The sequence below is a fragment of the Oncorhynchus masou genome, chromosome 27, assembly GCF_036934945.1.
Source record: "Oncorhynchus masou masou isolate Uvic2021 chromosome 27, UVic_Omas_1.1, whole genome shotgun sequence".
Classification (NCBI taxonomy): Eukaryota; Metazoa; Chordata; class Actinopteri; order Salmoniformes; family Salmonidae; genus Oncorhynchus; species Oncorhynchus masou.
The window spans coordinates 46936857-46960628 of NC_088238.1; the positions used below are offsets into that span (position 1 = coordinate 46936857).

Here is a 23772-nt window from a genome sequence, read left to right on the forward strand (position 1 = left end):
TAAAACACTCTAAAGTTTCCAAAACTGTAAAGATATTGTCTGTGAGTATAACAGAACTGATATTGCAGGCGAAAGCCTGAGAAAAATCCAATCAGGAAGTGACTCTTATTTAGAAACCTCTGCGTTCCTATGCGTCCTATTGAGCAGTGAATGAGATATCAACCAGATTCCTTTTTCTATGGCTTCCCTAATGTGTCTAGTGTCACAATGCATAGTTTCAGGCTTTTATTTTGAAAAAATGAGCCTGAACGTCAACATTATGTCAGTGGTCAGCTGAAGACTCTCAGGGTGTTTTGTGCATAAAGGACAAATGCGGCCATTGTTTCTCTCTTTCCTACTAAGAAGCCATCTGTCCCGGTTGATATATTATCGAATAGTTATTTGAAAAACACCTTGAGGATTGATTATAAACAACGTTTGCCATGTTTCTGTCGATATTAGAGAGCTAATTTGGAATCTTTTTTGACGTTGTCGTGACCGCAATTTCCCGGCGAATTCTCAGCCAGACGTGAAGAACTAACGGAGTTATTTCGGCTACAAAAATAATATTTTGGGAAAAAAGGAACATTTGCAATCTAACTAGGAGTCTTGTGAGTGAAAACATCTGAAGCTCATCAAAGGTAAACGATTTAAGTTGATTGCTTTTCTGATTTTCGTGACCAGGTTGCCTGCTGCTAGCTAGGCATAATACTATGCTAGGCTATCAATAAACTTACAGAAATGCTTGTCTTGCTTTGGCTGTAAAGCATATTTTCAAAATCTGAGATGACAGGGTGATTAACAAAAGGCTAAGCTTTGTTTCAATATATTTCACTTGTGATTTCATGAATATGAATATTTTCTAGTAATATTTATGTCCATTGCGTTATGCTAATTAGTGTCAGTTGATGTTTACGCTCCCAGGTCCGGGATGGGTAGTTACAAGAGGTTTTAAATGGTAGAGTTTGAGAATAGTGCTTTTACTGAAATAGTATTGGAAATGTCCTTGTTAGGTTTGAATTTGTCATTTATCTTACTGATTTTATTTTACTGCTTTCTCAATGGCATAAGTCCTGAATTAGTCAAGAAAATAGCAAGTATAGCTACAGTAAATGTTATGGGAAACACTTAAGATCAAGCTGGTAAACATGAAGTTCCCTATCCTAATCTGAACTGTCCCCTCTCCCCTATGCACATGCGTAGATCTGAAAGGATTGAATGGGTGTAAGCAAATTGGTAGTAACTTCATCTTGCCCTTTGACAGTCAAGGTGTCACATTCGTCGTATGAATCAGACCAAGGCACAGCCTTATAAGAATGAACACTGAACAAACTAACCAAAATAACACGTGAAGCTATACAAATGAGTGCACAAAGACAACTTACTGTAGACAAGAACCCACAAACACAAGAGGGAAAATGACTACCTAAATATGATCCCCAATCAGAGACAACGATAAACAGCTGCCTCTGATAGGGAACCATATCAGGCCACCATAGACATACAAAAGCCCTAGACAATACAAAAACGAGCATACCCACCCTCGTCACACCCTGACCTAACCAAAATATAAAGAAAACAGATATCTAAGGTCAGAGCGTGACACAAGGTGAAATTTTCACCATATTGCTTAGACCTATTCAATCCTCCTAGATCCTTTCTGTGTCTATGGGCAAGGGGTTCATTTGGGATTTAAGAGATTCTCTTTCTTCAGCTCGGCTGATAACTCAGCTGTGCCATGATTGCCATCAATGTAGAAAGTTGCCAAAACCTTGAGAGACCTCTGGAGAAGATGACATACCAGCAGAGCTACCCGTTCTGAGGGGAGTCCAGTCGGCCGCCACTCGGAGGGAGAAAATGAAGACAAAGGAGAATTGCCGGGTCCATTTGTGTAAAGGTTAGGGCTAGGGTAATGAATACCCTGGCTATATGGAGTGCTCGGCTACGTTCTCACCCAGCTGCCCATAAGCTCATTTCAGGTGACATGGGAGTAATGTCAGCTTCAAGGGAACAGGGAAGCTAATCCTCTTCCCTGACTGCCGAGGTGAAAGTTACGCAGCACTTACCCATAATTACTCTCTTTTTCACCATTTCCATATGCTACAATAAATGTATATTTTTCAGCTGAATTAGTGTTAAAAACATTTTATGGTGGGAAATGTAGGAGTCTATTGTTGAGAGATATCAGGTAAGAAAAGCAGTTCTCAAAGATTGATAAATATTCCTAGTGGAAACAGTATACTCTTTCTTTCTTGCTGCCGGAGGATATTTTCAACATCAGACGGGAAGGCTTGTGTACAGTACGTCATTCAAAATGAAAGTGGACAAGGATTATTACAACGAATTGATAAGGATATTAAAGCTCTTTTCAACTTGATGAATTTATCACTTACATTAAACGTTCCTATTCTGTTGACTAATACCCAAATAATGTTGTTGACTCGTCCTGTACTCATATTTGTGGCCAAAGCATTAATTGGAGAAACAACACTTGAAAAACACAGTATTCTTACAAATGTTCCATCCCGAGAATAAATCCCTTTTTCCCGGGTAAATCGGTAAACCGGTAAGTGTCATTCAAAAGCATTATAAGGCATAAAAACATAAAAGCCCTTATATATATAGCTAGCGATGTGCTCTCTTGGGTAAATAAATTAAACTAGCTCCTTTAGGCTAATCTTTTTGAGTGTGAACTGTATTACTGTATTGTATTATACTGTATTATATGGACTGGAATTACGCACATCGTTCAAACCATGATAAAGCAGAAGAGAACCTGCAATTCTGGTGCCGCACATGCGGTCTACAAAGTTACATGTACAGGCTAGAGAGTTTGATAAAATATTTGAAAACAATAGTGCCTGTTTGTATAATTAGCAGGCTGACGCATCTATACCTTTCACAATATTTCCTCTAATGTTATTAGCCTACCTCCTCTTTCTCTCTCTATTGTTGCTTCATTCCTTCCTTGCTTTTACCAGTTAAATTAAATACGTTTTGTTGTCCTTATCTTCATCATTCTAATGACATCCTTGAATAATATAGGAATAAAATTAGATGCAGAAGGCTTTTACTTCTCTTCAGGAAGATTGAATGATTATGGGTATGAATAAATATCTGTTATAGCCATCGTGCATTCGCTCTTCTTTCAAACTACCCATGAGTTCAATTGGCTTCTGTATTTAACATTTAGCAAAAAAGAGCTTGTGTCCCTCTTTGAATAGTATATTGGTATAAGAAATGCTAAAAATATAATGTCCAGCAAGCTATTCTAGTCTAGCTTTTCCTGCATGGGACTCCAAGATCGAAGGAGCATCCTCCACAGGATCGATGTGTCCCCCGTGGGACGGTTGAGCTAACATAGGCTAATGTTATTAGCATGAGGTTGTAACTAACAAGTACATTTCCCAGGACATGGGCAGAAAGCTTAAATTCTTATTAATCTAACTGCACTCTACAATTTACAGTAGCTATTACAGTGAAAGAATACCATGCTATTGTTTGAGGAGAGTGCATAGTTATGAACTTTAAAATTTATTAATTAACCAATTAGGCATATTGGGGCAGTCTTGATACAGCATTTTGACCAGAAATGCAATGGTTCATTGAATCAGTCTAAAACGTTGCACATACACTGCTGCCATCTAGTGGCCAAAATCTAAATTGTGCCTAACCTGGAATATTACATTTGGACATTTCTCTTGCGTTTCAAAGATGATGGTACAAAAAATACAAAAAACATGTTTTTTTCTTTGTATTACCTCTTACCAGATCTAATGTGTTATTTTCTCCTACATTAATTTTACATTTCCACAAACTTCAAAGTGTTTCCTTTCAAATGGTAACAAGAATATGCATATCCTTGCTTCAGGTCCTGAGCTACAGGCAGTTAGATTTGGGGGTGTCATTTTAGGAGAAAATTGAAAAAAAGTGTCCGATCCTTAAGAGGTTGAGAGGCCAGCAGAGCACAGGTGTGTGCGTATTGCGCAAGAGACAGAAGCCATAAGTTAGAAGCATATTATGCATAAGCCATCAATAATTAGCTAAATATAGGGCTAATACTGCATTGAATGTATTATGTGAAAGAGGTAGGCTAAGATGTCTATATATAGGGCTATATATCAATTTAGAACAGGATTATCTATTTTGGATGCAATTTGATTAGAGTTGATGGAAAGAGAGAAAGACCGCAGGAGAGTGCTTGATAGCTGTTTTAAAACTGCAGCTGCAGTAAAAAAAATGATCATCTGTAAAATTAAAATCAAGGTGACCCCTGAAAGCCAGATGGAGATGGGTAAATTTGACGAGCATTCAGTCTTTATATTACTGTAGCATAGGCTATGCTGCAGCAAATGTAGGCCTCCTTGAAACAAGAAAAAAAGTTACCATAATGAGATGATAGGTCTACATGCGTTGTGAACTGTTCTCCATACTGAGATAGACTGTCTGTCCACACCCTGAGTGTTGATTCATCATGCAGAGGCCAACGAGAAGCGAGATTTAGACATTGCATATAATTTAACAGTTCCATTTCACGCCATGCTGTTTATATAAATAATTTATTATAATTTACCGTTTTCTCGCAGTTATTTATCTCGGGAAAAGGAAGTGGTTTTAGGCTGTAAATCCCGGGAAATCTCGGTGGTTCCCACCCTTCAACCCTAGTATACTCCCACACCGTTCTGTTGTTGGGCTATGTCCACACCACCCCAACACAGAAAAACTGATTTTTAACATAATTAATTACAATTTTTGGAAGGAAAACTATTTAACTCATATTGTAATTAATTGCAGTTCATATTTCATAGAAATCTGGAAACACTGGACAGTTACTTTAACATTAGACATAGTCACCATAGATAAGACACTGTGACACTGATGCATGTATGACAAGTCACTCAGCCCTGTCTAACATCGGATACATGTAAACCAGCTGTCCGGTGCAGTACAGTACATCAAATATCTGTGTTTCTATTGAAGGTCATAAGTCTTACCCGCAGTGTATTGACTTGGCGGCCATTTTGAAAGTAGTCCCAAACAAGATGTCCGAAATCCTCCCAAGCATCCGGCAGCTCTTTTATCATGGCCAATGCATTGAATGTGCTATTTGCCTTAAACAAGATAGAGAGATGTACAGTATGGTGATTAAAAAAATTGAAAATTCCATATCTGTTTGTCCTCCAATTGATGGAATTCCGACTGTGCTATCTAATTTATTTTGTAGCCAGTCCGACCTTGAGAACATACTGCTTCTTCGTACTTTCACCTAAACCCCCAGGAGACTCATCTGATTCATATACCCCCCATTGTGACTAATGTAAACAGGGTTATTTAATCCCGAGCACAGAGATGTAAACAATCGGCCTGTGCCGAGTGTAAAGACGGGCCCCTATGCCAAGACCGAGCCGGTCACTGTGAAGTTGGTGGATCCGCTAGAAGTCATTATCTCACTGGATATTCTCCACATCCAATTCCCTACAGCTTCTCGACATTTGTTTGTTTTGTTTATGCCGTTGTCAAAATGATGTTAATATCGGAAGAAACTTCATGAAAAATACATTACATTTTCCATCTCCCCCGAGTGTGTTCTCCATCTCCTCTTCCTAGCTGTTTTTTTGGAGACGGGTTCATAGCGTATATCATCACGTTTTTATTTACCAGCTAATGTTAATGCCAACTGATTTGTGGAGTGAAAATATGGAAATAGATACAATGGCAAAAGTTTTAATTGTACAAGCTACTTACATAGACACCCAAGTAATGTCACTTAACAGGTTTGTACATTTTAGGAAATATTAGGGAGTAAGTGTACTACATGAAAGTAAATGACACTGATAAAGTGTAAAGAATAAACGTCCATGACACTGATATGAGTGTAAACGTCCATGACACTGATACGAGTGTAAACATCCATGACATTGATACGAGTGTAAACATCTATGACACTGAAATGAGTGTAAATGTCCATGACACTGATACAGTATGAGTGTAAACGTCCATGACACTGATATGAGTGTAAACGTCCATGCCACAGAAATTAGTATATATGTCCATGACACTGATTTGAGTGTAAATGTCCATGACACTGATATGAGTGTAAACGTCCATGAAACTGATATGAGTGTAAACATCCATGACACTGATATGAGTGTAAACATCCATCACACTGATATGAGTGTAAACATCCATCACACTGATATGAGTGCAAACTCCATGCCACTGAAATAAGTATAAATGTCCATGACACTAATATGAGTGTAAACATCCATAACACCGACATGATTGTAAACGTCCATGACACTGATACAGTGTGAGTGTAAACATCCATGACACTGATACGAGTGTAAACGTCAATGACACTGATACGAGTGTAAACGTCCATGACACTGATATGAATATAAATGTCCATGATACTGATACGAGTGTAAACGTCCATGACACTGATATGAGTGTAAACGTCCATGACACTGATACAAGAGTAAACGTCCATGATACTGATACGAGTGTAATCGTCTATGACACTGAAATGAGAGTAAACGTCCATGACACTGAAATGAGTGTAAATGTCCATGACACTGATATGTGTTAACACGTCCATGACACTGAAATGAGAGTAAACGTCCATGACACTGACATGAATGTAAACGTCCATGACACTGAAATGAGTGTAAACGTCCATGACACTGATATGAGTGTTGCAGACATCAGTTTACTTTCAGTTCTCTTCACTGACTTCTATTCAAATTGACTCTAGCAGACATATTTCACTTTGATGTTTTTTTTTGCTGGTCCAGCGCCTGGACCGATGTGCATACAATAAGAGTTTCTCTTTTACTTACCTCTTTCACCATTAGTCGAGTGGCAGGTGTGTCAGGGGTGTAGAGGACCTTCCCTTGGATTAGGGGCCGAAACATACTCCAGACAACATGTAGGCCAGGAGTTCCCTCAATAGTATCAATCAATATTTTGCAGAAGGCACCTGGTGAGAGAGAATACACCTGTTAATAACTTAGAAATGGAAAAATGCAATCTGTCTGAACGAGTACATGGGCAAAACTACTCAATACAACACAAGATAAATGAATGATATCTTGATAATAACAAACATCAAAAACATTTTATATTGGCATCACATTTTATCCATCTGTTACCATCAAAATTACCATCAAAATGCAAGTTTGTTCATCTGTTGTGTTTCAGGGTTAGAAGCCTAAAATTAAATATCCATCCCAAATGGCACCCTATTCCCTGTAGTGGACTACTTCTGACCAAAGCCCTATTGAAAAGTATTGCACTATATAGGGAATAGGGTGCCATTTGGGACCTAGTTTAGAGAAAGGACAATCTGAATGCTGAATATAATGGATGAACCACAGAGTACAATTACAAAGATCGCCAGAAATCTGCTGGCAATCACAGCGAACCAGTACGTCACTGCTGAGATAATAAACAGTCATCTTAATAATAGAAGTAGCAGGCAATATGACACAATCGGTCAAGTTTGAACTTTTCACTATGCAGAGGATTTAATGTAATTACCACACTTCAAAGACCCCAAACGACTCCATTAATGTGTACCTAATAACACAATGTCTGGGGAGAGAGGAATGGAGCAAGACATTTGCACGGTAGTCTAGCTGAATACATAGGAGGTGGGGAGTGCTCAACACGGAGGGAGAAAACAAGTCAATATGCTCAGCTGCAGTGGGATCATTATTAATTTATCCAATCTGCCAATGTGAATACTGCTAGGTCGGTTGGAGTGCTTTGTAGGTTATGCAGAGACATAGATCTAAGGGAACAGCACAGTGACAGGTGCTGCAACCTTCATTTGTGTGTGTTTCTCTAGGGGTGTGCGGATGTGTCTGTCTGTCTTGCTCAGCATCTCTATGTATCTGCCTGTCTGTCTGCCAGCCTGGCTGTCCTTCTCTGATGGTGGTCTGTCCGTCCATCTGTCCTATGTGTAACTGCGTCTTTGTCTAACGGTCTGTCCTGCTCTGTGTTTCTGTCCATCCGTCTGTCTGGGCTCAGGTGCGTATGTCTACACTTGGCTCGTCAGCTCGACCCAAAAGACTGTTCCACTTTCTCTACCACAGTGCTCTCATCACAGCTGGCTACCTATCACGCCGTCAAAGATTTTAGTGGCCATTTGCAGTGCAGGATGTGCGATAAACGTTTGCCTTTTGCCTTGCGGCAATCCCTACTCAGGTGCTCCGGGGAGACTCTGTCAAGAGCTAATGGCCGCCCTCACTGCAGCCAGCTGTTTCCCCCGACCACACAGATGTCATTTCCTAAAATCACATTGCTTAGACAGGAAGTACACAGGGACACATGGCTTGTAGCTTTCCGTCCAATAAATATTGACATTAGGATGAATCGCTTCTGCCCATTCTTATCCGTAAGAATATTTGTCTCCCCCAAAAATGTGACTCACCTTCGTATTCTGACCAAAGGTTCCGATTTATCACACAACGGTGAGGAACTGAATCCATATTTTACACAGGGAGCTGCAGCCAAGTAATTGCTTAGAGCGTTTAGGCAGCCCCTCATCTTACCTAGCAAATTTAATCAATTTGAGTTGTACCCTGGAGAGTGGATCAACTCGGCGCAGCGCAGAAACAAGACAACTCACACACACACACAGTCAGTCACACACCTACCTAACTGGGCTAACACACACATCACTCACTCACACTTCACCGCTTCTCTTGCCCGCAACAAACATCTCTTGCGTCCAACATTGAAATAGAACTCTCTGGAATATGTGCCATTCAAGCAGGAATTTCTCTTACGGAGAAAGACAGACAATTCCTTTTGTCACTCACACATAACACACATGCACACACACACACACACACACACACACACACACACACACACACACACACACACACACACACACACACAAACACAATGCTCCACTGACACTGTACTGCAACTACAATATCAATCTAATCAATATTTTACAATCATGCCAGTTCACAGAAAGAGCCTCCGTGTACAAAACTACACCAATAAAAATACAACAGCTAAATTAATGTGTCATTCTGTATTATATAGGCTTTCAAAATCAAACATGTCAATGGCCTACACACATTTTATTCTACAAATGAAGAGATATGTGATTCTCCAGCACATTGGTGGTTGTAAACGATCGATCGAAAGGGCTAATCTCATTGTGGGAGAATCTTTTAAACAAAAATACTGTTTACTGCCAAGGAAAGAAATGTATTACACTGTTATTTTCCTTAATGATGCTATTGGATGGTGCCGAATGCCATCATGAATTAATTTGGGAGGGATAACAAAATTGAGTATTTACCAAATGTCTTTTCTAGCCTTTATTGTTTCTATTTTAATATTCCTCAGAGTGCACTTGGAGCCTTGCAAATGTTTATTCCATACCCATTTACTTTACATAACAATAAAAAGAGGCAAGAAAAGCTATTAGCATGCCGGCAGAGGTGTTTGCGCTCATTTCAAATGGCTGCTGCATTGTTTTACTAATTTGTAGTGGCACCAGCACACAAATCCACTTTAGAGTGTAACTTTATTCCTGGGAAGAGTCAAGCTTATTAAAATCGTTCATTTTTTTCTGTGGATCCTCAAACGAATAGGCAATTAATGGAATTGGATTGTGCAGGCCCTAATTAGTATAACTCCAAAGACATCACACTTGAGAAATTGCGATCTGTGGTAAGCAGAGGGACAAACATTTGTGGAATGAGGAACTCAGCAATGTAAATAAATAGCTTGATTTGATGGGTCAGACCCCTGATAAGGTTCTAGACTCCGTTTTTTTTGGGGGGGGGGGGTTCTGTTGAATATTGAAAACATAGGATCTACTTGCAGTGAAGCCGCTCAACATCTACATGACATTAGTCATCTAACAGACTCCCACCCAGAGTGACCCACAGAAGCAACTAAGGTCAACGTCCTGCACAATGGCAAATCGACAGATCTCCCACAAGGTCAAAAACGGGGTCCCGAACCAGCGACCCATCAGCCACCGGCCCAAGCTCACAACCACCAGGCCACCAGCCTTCCAAGATCCCCCTCCCAACAGTTCTCCAAGAGTTGCTCCTCAAACATCCGAAAACCACCCTCCCACCCCCAAATATATATATATATATATATATATATTTTAATAATTCCATTCCGCACCCCCAATACTCCTCATACAACTCATACTCCCTGTAGCATGGAATCATTACATCAAAAATCACTTCCCAACTTGTTTGTATTCTGTACGGCACAGCTGTCAACATCCTCGTCCTCAATTGAAACTGCTAAACTTATTTATTATCCTATTTATGCTATTTTTATTCCTCCGCCAGTTTTGATCATTTATATTGGGAAGACTGACATCTTCCCTACCTCCTCCCGCTGACCACCGGCCTCCTCCATTTTTGGGGTAATGCTGTAATCAATTGGTTGTAATCTTGGATTGAGCAGACTTTCCCATACAATTTTGATAACTCCGTGAAAGACATAACTCTACCATTGCAATTTACAACATCATTTACAAACAAAACACCCTTTTCAAACAGCTTTTCCATAAATACAGTTATTTTATCAACCAGCACATTTGAGTTCAGCCATAATATTTGTTGTACTATTTATTCTCTTTTCAGGGGGGTGAAATTGAAAATTTAGCTAGCTCTGCAATGCTTGTTTATAAAAGAGAGATACTTTGAAAAAAGTTTTATTTTTTATTAATCGAAAAAGAGACATGGCAATTTGCACAAAGGCAAAATGGCCATTTTTAAACAATGGATGAGTTTTTCTTAGTAATCTATTTGAGAACCATTTGGATAAGTGAAGCTTTTAGAGAGAGTTTTAGAGCATTTATATTTTATAACCGAAACCCACCCAGTTCATATTCATTATATAGATCGGCGCGCTTTATTTGTCTTGTTTAGCATCCCAGAAAAAGCTAAATATTTTTTGCTCATATGATTTGAAAAACGAATAATCAGTAGTCTGCAGCGCCATAAGTAAGTGAGTAAACTGAGATATTACTAAGGAGTTAATTAGTGTAATTGTTCCATAAAATGACAGGTATTTACCTCTCCAAGGTTGCAGGATCTTGTCTATTTTTGTTCTAATGAAATTCATTGTGGAGAGCTCATTTATATTTTATGTGATATGAATACCAAGTATATCTACTTCACCATCAGCCTATTTTATAGGTAAACTGCAGGGTAATGTAAAAGCTGTATTTTTTAAGATCTAATACATAATATTGTACACTTATGTTACTTAAGTTTTAGTCCAGAGAGTCCAGCAAAGTTATGTACACCTTCAATGAGACATTGCAGGGATATATCTTGTGGACTTAATATAAAACTTGAGTCATCGGCATACATTGACACCTTTGTTTTTAAGCCTATGGGTTTCTAATCCTCTAATGTTATTTGATCTGATTTTAATAGCTAGCATTTTGATGGCCTTAACAAATAGATATGGTGACAGCGGACAACCTTGTTAAACTCCTCTTGACACTTTAAAAGTCTCTGAGGAGTAGCCGCTATTTACTATTTTACACTTGGGTTTGAGATACGTTACTTTTACCCATTTTATAAGAGAATCAGAGACATTTTAAAAATCACGGCATTTAGAAATAAAATCGAACCTTACTTTATCAAAGGCCTTTTCATTTTCCGCTATAAATACCAGGTCTGGCTTCTTAGATGTTTCATGTTGTTCTATTATTCATAGTAGTTGTCGTATATTCTATCCAATGTATCGTCTATGTAAAAAACCTGTCTGATCAGGATGAACAATACCTTGTAAAACCTTTTTAATTCTGAGTACTATCCATTTCGCTAGTATTTTTGCATTACAGCATTGAAGTATAAGAGGTCTCCAGTTTTTTAGATAGACTGGATCTTTATATTTGCCATTTGGATCTTGTGAATAATAGTGAAATCAGACCTTCCTGCCAGACTGGCAGACTACCATTTCTATAATAGTAGAGTAGTTAAAACAAGCTAACAATGGGGCTTTGAGTATATCAAAAAAGGCTTGATATACTGTGGCTCTACCGGTATGCCATCAAGCCCTGGGGTTTTTCCAGACCAAAAGGATTTAATAGCCTCAAAAAGTTATTCCTCTGTAATTTGGCATTTGCACTAATCTTTCTGAACACTTGTTCATTTTCATTTTTTTTTGGAAAGAATTCCTTACAGTAATTGTCATTCAGAGGGTGAGAATGAGACAGAAAAGAGAGCATCTGCTTAAAATATTTAGCTTCCTCTTTAAAATATAATTTAGAGAATCATAGATGACATCTTTAGTAAGGAGTTTCTTCAAATTATTTTTGGTAGTGTTCTTGTGTTGAAGAATTTTTCTCCATATTCCATCCAGTTTGTAATAGACTACATTAGACCGTTCTTGAATCGTGAATCACTTCTTTTTGTTCTCCTTTAGCTTATTTTGGATCTATGTAGTTGCAACCTGTACAGGGAACACTTAAACAACACAATGTAACTCCAAGTCAATCACACTTCTGTGAAATCAAACTGTCCACTTAGGAAGCAACACTGATTGACAATAAATGTCACATGCTGTTGTGCAAATGGGATAGACAACAGGTGGAAATTATAGGCAATTAGCAAGACCCAATAAAGGAGTGGTTCTGCAGGTGGTGACCACAGACCACTTCTCAGTTCCTATGCTTCCTGACTGATGTTTTGGTCACTTTGAATGCTGGCGGTGCTTTCACTCTAGTGGTAGCATGAGACGGAGTTTACAACCCACACAAGTGGCTCAGGTAGTGCAGCTCATCCAGGATGGGACATCAATGCGAGGAGCAGGAGGAGCACTGCCAGAGCCTTGCAAAATGACCTCCAGCAGGCCACAAATGTGCATGTGTCTGCTCAAACGGACAGAAACAGACTCCATGAGGGTGGTATGAGGGCCCTGCGTCCACAGGTGGGAGTTGTGCTTACAGCCCAACACTGTGCAGGACGTTTGGCATTTGCCAGAGAACACCAAGATTGGCAAATTCGCCACTGGCGCCCTGTGCTCTTTACAGATGAAAGCAGGTTCACACTGGGCACATGTGACAGACGTGACAGAGTCTGGAGACACCGTGGATAACGTTCTGCTGCCTGCAACATCCTCCAGCATGACCGGTTTGGTGGTGGGTCAGTCATGGTGTGGGGTGGCATTTCTTTGGGGCGCCACACAGCCCTCCATGTGCTCGCCTGAGGTAGCCTGACTGCCATGAGGTACCAAGATGAGATCCTCAGACCCCTTGTGAGACCATATGCTGGTGCGGTTAGCCCTGGGTTCCTCCTAATGCAAGACAATGCTAGGCCTCATGTGGCTGGAGAGGAAGGCATTGATGCTATGTACTGGCCCGCCCGTTCCCCAGACCTGGATCCAATTGAGCACATCCGGGACATCGTGTCTCGCTCCATCCACCAACGCCACGTTGCACCACAGACTGTCCAGGAGTTGGCGGATGCTTTAGTCCAGGTCTGGGAGGAGATCCCTCAGGAGGCCTTCCGCCACCTCATCATGAGTTTGCCCAGGCGTTGTAGGGAGGTCACTCAGGCACGTGGAGGCCACACACACTACTGAGCCTCATTTTGACTTGTTTTAAGGACATTACATCAAAGTTGGATCAGCCTGGAGTGTGGTTTTCCACTTTAATTTTGAGTGTGACTCCAAATCCAGACCTCCATGGGTTGATAAATTTGATTTCCATTGATAATTCTTGTGTGATTTTGTTGTCAGCACATTCAACTATGTCAAGAAAAAAGTGTTTAATAAGAATATTTCATTCATTCAGATCGAGGATGTGTTATTTTAGTGTTCCCTTTATTTTTTGAGCAGTGGATATAGGGAAGGTAATCTGGCAGGTGATGGAGTCAAGGACAGTCTGATGAGGCGCTGGTGCAAGTAACGATTGTGACAGGTGTGCGTAATAGCTCACAGAGAGGGAGTATACGTGAAAGTATCCCCTTACTGATGCGTGTCTCCGGCCGCAGGACACCGACCAGAGGGACGATCCCAGGGACCTGGAGCGGGCCAGTCGCCTCTTCTGAGGCGCGGGAACCCGTCGAGCCAGCTGAGGCAGGTGATGGAGTCCAGGTGAATCTGATGAGGCGCTGGTGCGCGTAACAATGTTGACAGGTGTGTGTAATAAGGATCAGTCTGGTGACCTCAAGCTCTGTATACGTGACAGTAGTATCGTTTTTACCTGTACTGTTAGTTTATGTATTTCCCTTGTTCGTCTTTTCTCTTTAGACAGAAACTGCTTTTTTATTATTGATGAATTGAATGACCTCTGACTCTCTGGGTTTTTAGTTTGGCATCTTCTGACCTTAAAAACACTTTAACTCTCTAACACTTTAACTCTCTGAATAAATCAATAAACAGAACAGGGAAAACAGAAACCCAAGAAACGGGCTACATATTTATTTCATGTTGTTGGGATTAGCAACCACACGTGTATGCCTAGCAGATAACTGTTGTACTAATGTCACGCCCTGGCCTTAGTATTTTGTGTTTTCTTTATTATTTTGGTCAGGCCAGGGTGTGACATGGGTGAATTATGTGTTTGTCTTGTCTAGGGGTTTTTGTAGATTGATGGGGTTGTGTTTAGTAGAGTAGTCTAGGTAAGTCTATGGTTGCCTAGAGTGGTTCTCAATCAGAGGCAGGTGTTTATCGTTGTCTCTGATTGGGAACCATATTTAGGCAGCCATATTCTTTGAGTATTTTGTGGGTGATTGTTTCTTGTTCCTGTCGCTGTGTTTGTTGCACCAGATAGGGCTGTTTCGGTTTTTCACGTTTATTGTTTTTGTATACTGTTCGTATTTTCATCTTTCATTAAAGATTTTTATGAATAACCACGCTGCGTTTTGGTCCGATCCCTGTTTTGACTCTTCAGAGGAAGAGGAGGAAGAAAACCGTAACAACTAAATGGATTTGTTGTCATTGGAGGAAGCCTATTGCAGCCTATTTTTTTTCAATAAATCATCAGTGTTCACAGGAATTATATACATTCCACTTGACAAATGTGACCTTTGAAGCATTCATGAATGTAATTTCTGAACATGGTTCAGTGCCATGTCTGTGCTGTGTATACGTACTGTACATTACACAACATGGCTAGCTGTTTGACAGAACAACTGATCGAAGAACCCTTTTCACAATAATAATACGCTATTTCAAGGCTTGATATTGTTTAAGAATCAATGGATCAACAATATATCATTATTTTAAAATGTTCAAAAACGTCTATAAATATCACAATTGCCATATGCGTTTCCACATGGACTGTTGAACAACAAAATTCCTTTACAGTAAAATATAATTTACTGTTTTAAGGACTAACATTGTTAAGGAACATTGAGAGAAAGTTTTGTGACCTCTGATACAAACATTGTATGAAGGTCATCAACTATTTTGTGTTTTGGGAACCTATTTTTTGTATTGTCACCACAAAGAAAGATGTTCTGTTTAACATCAGAGGAATGTTTTTTTGCACCCTAATATAAACATTGTATAATTGTCTGCACAACTGGACAGATGTTGTGTTTATTATAACTTTTGGAGGGAATGTTTCTTACTCCTTTACCAAAATTAAATGAAATGTTCTGGGAACTTTCACAGAACCATTTTTGGCTTACTGGGAGGTGACTGTATGACAATACAATACACTGTATCAAATAAAAATATAAGAACCATTTAGTGTCACAAATGTATAACATTTTGTGTCTGCTTCATAGTGTATCATCTGGTAGAGAACAACACCAAAACTGTTATGACAGTTTGAAAGTACTTGTTTTCTAAGATATTTTCATAGGTCAAGAAGGTATTGTGAACTATTAACAATACTTACTGGAACTGCGGTTCCTGGAATCAGATAATACACTGTTTTCTGTGTAATTCCTCATCAGTCCAGAAGCAGAGAAATTCATGGTGGTATTTCTGGAGTTGGAGTCTGGAGCTTTGCCACATAGTAGCATGTTCAGACTACCTAACGCATCCGCTCTGAAATCCAGTGTGTTGGCGGACTTGAACAGCATTGAGTTCTGCAACTTGTTCACCTGTATTGGTGAAGGGTGTTATTACAACAACAAATTATCAGAAAATGGCAGTGTAGTACTTCATTTATTGACTTGAAGACAACAAATTGATATGACTCTATCCATTATCATGCATTTGCTCAATAGACTTGTCTTGATATTTCCCTACAGTGAGAATTATAGGGGTTACTGGGTGGGTGACACATACTGAATGTTACTAGATTTCCATGTAGGCTGACTATCCTTTCAGATGGTAAATAACTACCACACCAACCTCATCAATCACATGTAATGCATCTTCTGTAGTTCTCCCCACTAATCCAAATGTCTCTGCCGGATTCACATCCAAAGGTAACTAAATGAGGGAATAAGAAGTTGATTTAGCAAATGTTGTTGAGTAATATCCAATACATAATGCGTATTTGTTTGTAACAGGCTTAAGGGTATTAAAGGGGAAGTTCAGTATTTCACAACTTAATGTAAGATGCATGGTTCCTCAATCTGAATTCAACTGTTGCCCATAACTCCCATCGCTTTTAGCTTACAAGTTAGCTGATGTAGTGGGTGTTTAAAATCATGGTGTAGTCCATTGTAGCCAATAGACTACTTTCAGAGTGAGGAACCATTTAACATAAAGTTGTAAAATACTGAACTTCCCCTTTTAGCTAACACCTCAAATGTTACATCAAACACCTCAGGTGTTAGCAATAAAAGTGGCCGACAGAGAGTATTTCTGTATTTCCTTGTTCAGGTGCATGTCCTCTCAGTTTAAAACAATGGTTGCTTGAGGACAAACAACACCATATTAAGTATAGTAACTGTTACATTGGAGGGAAAAAAAATTAGACAAGGCATTTTTCCAATAGTGCTCTCCATCAAAATGTGTTAACTTAGTTCAAACATGGCCAAGAACAATATCTTCCCCAACAGTGCAGTGATCGTTTTAAGTGGATGTGTTTTTACTGAAATGGTAGGAATATGATTCACATCCATACCATGTATCTGATGGCTAGAGCACAATGGCCCAAGGGAGCCCAGCCACTGTACATGTCCTTAAACACTATCATTTCCATGTGTCCGGAGTATGTTGACATGAGTCCCTGGTGAACTTCACTGAGAAAAAAATGTCTCAAATCGAGAGAGAGAGAATCTTAATCCCCCTGTTGAGTTTATGAAAAGTATAAGCCACAGAGTGTTTACGAATTCAAGGAAGTGTCACTCGAATCCTCGTTTATCCCGGCAATTGAAGCAGCCCTTATTCTGAGTACATTCATTTTGGTTCAATTTTAACCTCGGCAGCAACACACAAGGAAGCTAAGACACGCTGATTGGAAAAGCATGGGCATCTCACTCAGGACATTTTGGGTGAAACAGCTTGACATCACAGCGAAGTAGTCAATGGGCAGAGAGAGAGGTCTTGGGCTGTATCGTATTAAAGGCTTTAAAAGTAGACCCATGGCACAAGGCAATATCTCAGAGCCATTTGATAAACTGTATGATGTTACAGTCTTTATTTCACGCATTATGTGTCATTTCTCAGCTGTGTTTCCAAAGGAGGCAAGAGCATGGAATGGGGTTACAAAAATAGAACACTAATTTCCTTGTGGACTAAAGAAACTACAAAGGTTAGTAAGACAGTGACCTTGCTAGATTTAATGGGTACTGTAACTTCTTAATTAAGGAATGCCCAAAAATGACCCCTCATGTTTGTGTTGTTTCAGAGTTCATAACACCCAAGCAGCACATTATGTTACTGAAAATATATACAGTACCAGTCAAAAGTTTGGAAACAACTACTCATTCCAGGGTTCTTAGTTGTTGCTATTTTCTACATTGTAGAATAATAATGAAGACATCACAACTACGAAATAACACATATGGAATCATGTAGTAACCAAAAAAGGTGTTAAACAAATCAAAATATATTTTATATTTGAGATTCTTCAAAGTAGCCAACCTTTGCGTTGATAACAGATTTGCACACTCTTGGCATTATTTTATATATATATATATATATATATATATATATATATATATATATATATATATATATATATATATATATATATATACACACAGTATATATAGTTATATTATTGTCACAAAATGAGTCAGGGACAAAAACTATCGTTCCTGTGTAATTCCATGTACTTTCAAATCATATAAAACGTAATAACACTGGTTATTATTATATATTTATCCTATGATAAGTGCTACGTAGGTTGTAGTGTTTACACAGTACACCGAAACATCTGTACTTTTTCGATAAAAGAACATAGTTCGGTACTAGATTTGTTTTTACTTTCGGTACTTCCGTGTGTCTCACGTCATATATGGATTGAGAACATTGAGTCTGTCTAGTATTTTGTCTGAATCTTCTCAGTGAGCAGTAGTAACAAAGTTTATGGATATACTGACAAGATACATGTCTCTCCGCCTGAACAATAGGAGCCGTTGTCCACAAAGCGGCATGGCAGACTTTCTAGCTTCCGCCTATCCTTTCTTTGGATTGGTGGATACATTTCGTTATTGTAATCCATTTTTGAAAATTTGGTAAAAGTTGTTAACGTCAACTGCTGGTATTAAATGGAGAGAGATGCTATGATACTAGCCTCATGCCATGAATATGCATAGCCGGCAGCATGGCTTCTTCTAATGAAAACATCATACCTCTACGCCCGCAGCTTTTTGACAAAACTGTCTGCAGAAGTGAACTATGGGAATACTTTGATTACAGAGGAGATGAGGACCAGCCCACATAAACTATTAAGCAAAATGTGACCAAAGCAGTGCAGCGCAAGGGAGATTTAGTTCCAAAATGACATAAATGACACATTTTACACGATAGATTTGCATTGTAACGTTATTATTAGACTACATTTTTATTATTTTTGAGTGACAAAGACATCAACATATATTCAGCATGACATTCATGTTAGCTTTATAATATGATTACACAACCCAAAGTAATTTGAAATGCACTGATAACTTGACAGCTATATACAGTATTTAGACTATTTGTCTAGGCTTGCTAGCAGTAGCCACTAGCCAGCCAGCAGGGTTGTCACTGGTTACCACAGCCACAAAGTCATAAACCCCGCCTATTTCTATAATTTATTTTCTTAAATTGTGATTTTAAACCTAACCTTAACCACACCGCTAACCTTATACCTAATCCTAACCTCAATTTAAGACAAAAAAGCTACTTTTATGAATCATAGATGAGCAAATTAACCCTGATATGTATTAAATTACATTGTAAAACGCCTTAGATGTAATTGTAAAAAAAAAAGTATCCGATATGGTTTCGCATCTGGAAAATGTAAGGTATTCTTCTGTTATTTAATATGGTGTTTTATTTTTGCAAGAAATTTATTATAGAATGAAAGATATTTTATTTATTTTTATTTGTTCTACCAGTTATCAACATATTGTTAAATGTAAAAAATAAATAAATAGGCCCAGTGGTTATTCTGTGTCTTTACCTAATACATTTTTTTTATTTTGTTGTGGTATCGTTTTGTTGTCAAATATCATTTTGGTATTATTGAGTATCGTTTTGGTATCGTGATACTAAACCTGGAATTGGTTTTGAGGTAAAACATCTGTTATCATAACAACACTACTAGTTTGTAAGATGTTAAATTATATTTATTCTGTTGATGCCATTGACGTAATGTATTGTACTTGTTCCAACAGCCATCAGTTCTCAGGCAACAGGTAGCCTTGCAGTTAGCGCTTTGGGCCATTAACCGAATGTTTGCTTGTTCGAATACCCAAGCCGTCTACGTGAAAATCTGTCAATGTGCCCTTGAGCAAAGCACTTAAACTTAATTTGCTCTAGGGGCACTGTACTGCTATGGCTGACCCTGTAAAAATCTGTTGTATGCGTTTTAATCACTATGTATTCTACACCGGTGACAAATCCTATTTGCCCTATGGGGATCAATAATGTTTTTTGAATTAAATTAATTTAATGTCAAAACATCTTATTTTCATACATCTCTAACCTACTGTGCACCTTGACCATTGTATGACAGAAGTAGAGAGCACCAGTTACTTACTGTCCAACACCTCCTATGACCTCACTATCTATGGTGCACTGTGCTAAGCTGCAACAAATGTCCAAATCACCCACTACCACTCAACTCTGTCTCGATAAACCCTGTCTCTTTTTTCTTTCTTTCTTTAAGTCCCTTTCTTTATATTTTTGTTATCAACACTTTTCCGCAACTCCCATCTCTCTGAGTGTGAAAGAATGTTTTTCCAGCTCCATTTTGCTCGGAGCTTGTCTGGCTTTCTTGTCTATGACTGAAAATGCCTCCGGGCTTAAGTTGCTCAAATGGCTTTTTTTCCGCCTGTGTACTTCTTGCCTTATCATTTATTTATGGCTTTTGCTGTCCCATACACTTTCTCTCAAAGATAAACGTGTGCTCTCTTTTGTAGCCTCTACTGGAAATAATGTTTAAATGAAATCAAGAAAATATCAATTTTTATTCAAACAAATTGAATTGCTTTTACTTTACTATGGCCACTGGAGACATTGATAGGAGAAGCATAGAGAACAAACTTCAATTAAAGAGGTAATGCAAACATTTGGGCTTTGATGCTCTAGAGCCAAAAAGGTTCCCCTAAATGGACAGATACAGTGCATTCGGAAAGTTTCCCGGACCCTGTCCCTTTTCAACATTTTGTTACAGCCTTATTCTAAAATGGATTACATGAAAGACACAATTGTCAATCTAAACACAGTACCCCATAATGACAAAACAAAAACAGGTTTCTAGACATTTTTACAAATTAATTAAAGTAAACTGAGATATATTAGTTACATAAGTATTCAGACCCTTTGCTATGAGACATGAAATTGAGCTCAGGTGCATATTGTTTCCATTGATCATCCTTGAGATGTTTCTAAAACTTGAATGGAGTCCACCTGTGGTAAATTAATTGGACATGTTTTGGAAAGGCACACACCTGTCTATATAAGGTCCCACAGTTGACAGTGCATGTCAGAGAAAAAAACAAGCCATGAGTTTGAAGGAATTGTCTGTAGAGCTCCGAGACAGGATTGTGTTGAGGCACAGATCTGGGAAAAGGTACCAAAAAATGTCTGCAGCATTGAAGATCCCCAAGAACACATTGGCCTCCATCATTCTTAAATGAAAGAAGTTTGGCACCACCAAGACTCTTCCTAGAGCTGGCCTCCCAGCCAAACTGTGCAATTGGGGGAGAAGGGCTTTGGTCAGGGAGGTGACCAAGAACCCAACGGTCACTCTGACAGAGCTCCAGAGATCCTCTGTGGAGATGGGAGGACCTTCCAGAAGGACAACCAGCACTCTGCAGCACTCCACCAATCAGGCCTTTATGCAAGAGTGGTCAGATGGAAGCCACTCATCAGTAAATGGCACATGACAGACCGCTTAGAGTTTTCTAAAAGCCACCTAAAGGACTCTCAGACCATGAAAAACAAGATTCTTTGGTCTGATGAAACCAAGATTGAACTCTTTGGCCTGATTGCCAAGAGTCACGTCCGGACGAAACCTGGCACCATCCCTATGGTGAAGCATGGATACATGGCAGCATCATGCTGTGGGGATGTTTTTCAGCGGAAGGGACTGGGAGACTAGTCAGGATTGAGGGATGATGTACGGAACAAAGTACAAAGATATCCTTCATAAAAACCTCTCCAGAGCGCTCAGGAACTCAGACTGGGGCGAAGGTTCCCCTTCCAACAGGCCAACGACCCTAAGCACACAGCCAAGATAACGCATGAGTGGCTTCGGGACAAGTCTCTGAATGTTCTTGAGTGGCCCAGCCAGAGCCCGGACTTGAACCCGATCGAACATCTCTGGAGAGATCTGAAAATAGCTGTGTAGCGATGCTCCCCATCCAACCTGACAGAGCTTTAGAGGATCTGCAGAGAATAATTGGAGAAACTCCCCAAATACATGTGTACCAAGCTTGTAGCGTCATTCCCAAGAAGACTCAAGGCTGTAATCGCTGCAAAAGATGCTTCAACAAAGTACTGAATAAAGGGTCTGAATACTTACATAAATTTCAGTTTTATATTTGTAATACATTGGCAAAAATGTCTAAAAACATGTTTTTGCTTTGTCATTATGGGTTTTTGTGTGTAGATTGATGAGGCAAAAAAACTATATAACACATTTTTTAATAAGGCTATAACAACAACATGTGGAAAAAGTCAAGGGCTTTCTGAATACACTGCATTTTGCCCAGAATTGACCTCATTTGACTAAAAGGGATACAACTCCCAACGCCCATGAGCAAAAGCATTTTGTTTGCCGAAAACTAGGTATTGTGTGGTTCCATGAGTTTAGTTACTTAACTTCCATACAGCCTCTTTAACAGAGTAAAAATCTCAGCTTCTCAGGCTTAGGGAAAATCTCTCACCTTGGGTTTATTCAAACATACTTTTCCCCTACAGCCGTCCAAACCTTTATACCACCATCCCAACATATTGAGACAGATACACTCTCACATATTTCAAATGTGCAATAAACAACGCAGGTTAAGATGGTGATTGTCTTGGACAGTTTTGACCTTAGGATGCTCTGATCGATGCAAGATTGAAAAAGTGAACTCACGGAGACAGTGAGATTGAGTAATGAAAATACTCCAGAGAAAATTATCTAGAATATTAACCTAAATGATTGCCGACTCCACAATATTGTATAATATATCCATATATATATATATATATCCATATATATCCAATTCAATGCACTGTTGAGGCCCTTTGGTTTACTGCGAGCTAAAAGGAATAAGTAAGTAAGTCCAATTTAATGTTTTCTTTGCTTCTTAGAAACTATGCAGCTCAATAGAACTAAAATATGTATTATTATACAGCAGTATTAAGTTGAGTGTTACAGCTGCACAGGATGTGCCTGCAATTTGACAGTAACAAGCTCCAATTGACTACAGTCTAAGAACTCCTTATTTAGCCTTAATATTTGTTCCCTACTTGGTGACATGTGGATGTCTTGGACTGAAAATAGCCACTAATTGCAAATCACCAATATGCCACATGCCACAACCATCAGCCAGTGACCACCATAGATTTCAAACAATTAAGATCCAAAAGAGAGAAAAGGTCAGTGAAATACGATGCTGCTCCATTACATGCACTGTATGTCACAGTGAAACAAACAACACAATTGAAGATGGAATCTGCATTAGGGGAAACAGCGCCACTGTCCCTACCCAGCATCTTTGTTATTGCATCGAGCAGTGTGGGTTTTCTGCTGTTCTATCGCGTGTGCAATGATGTCAGAGGGGGGGGGCAGTGTCAATTGTTTGCTGTAACATATTTGTTGTTGTAATATCCCAAACGGACGTGGCCGTTTCACCATTAAGGATTCCAGGCGTAAGGTAAATTGACAGCATTCAGTTGTAAGCCTAATTCCAATTACTTACGTTGGTGAGTATCTTGCTTGTATTCAGGTTTTGTAGGAAAACTTCCTTGGCTCGTCTCATCTGTTGTGCTGGGAGGGAGCAGCTGACATTCTGAAAGGCCTCCTTGTCAGACGCGCTGGTGAATTCCACATATCTATCAAGTGTTGTTCCATTGCAGAGGGTGGTTCTCAGGTCGTCTTGCCTTGAAATGCCCATCATCTTGTTAAAGGATATGAGGAGTGTCAGAAGTGAAAGAAACCCATCTGATTCAGTTTTCAGTTTTTGTACTTTGCACATATGCACATGAGAAGACAGACACAGACAACACACA

General features: G+C 39.2%; 1 protein-coding gene across 1 annotated transcript in view; it reads right to left on the reverse strand.

Moving 5' to 3' along the window:
* LOC135515515 (phospholipid-transporting ATPase ABCA1-like) overlaps positions 1-23772 on the reverse strand; it is a 257293-nt gene that overhangs the window by 226141 nt on the left and 7380 nt on the right. The window contains exons 5-9 of the mRNA XM_064939137.1: positions 23463-23660; positions 16297-16377; positions 15836-16043; positions 6819-6958; positions 4974-5090 (exon numbers count right to left, since the gene is read on the reverse strand). Coding sequence (XP_064795209.1) covers positions 4974-5090; positions 6819-6958; positions 15836-16043; positions 16297-16377; positions 23463-23660 — 744 coding nt within the window. The remainder of the gene's footprint in view (positions 1-4973; positions 5091-6818; positions 6959-15835; positions 16044-16296; positions 16378-23462; positions 23661-23772) is intronic.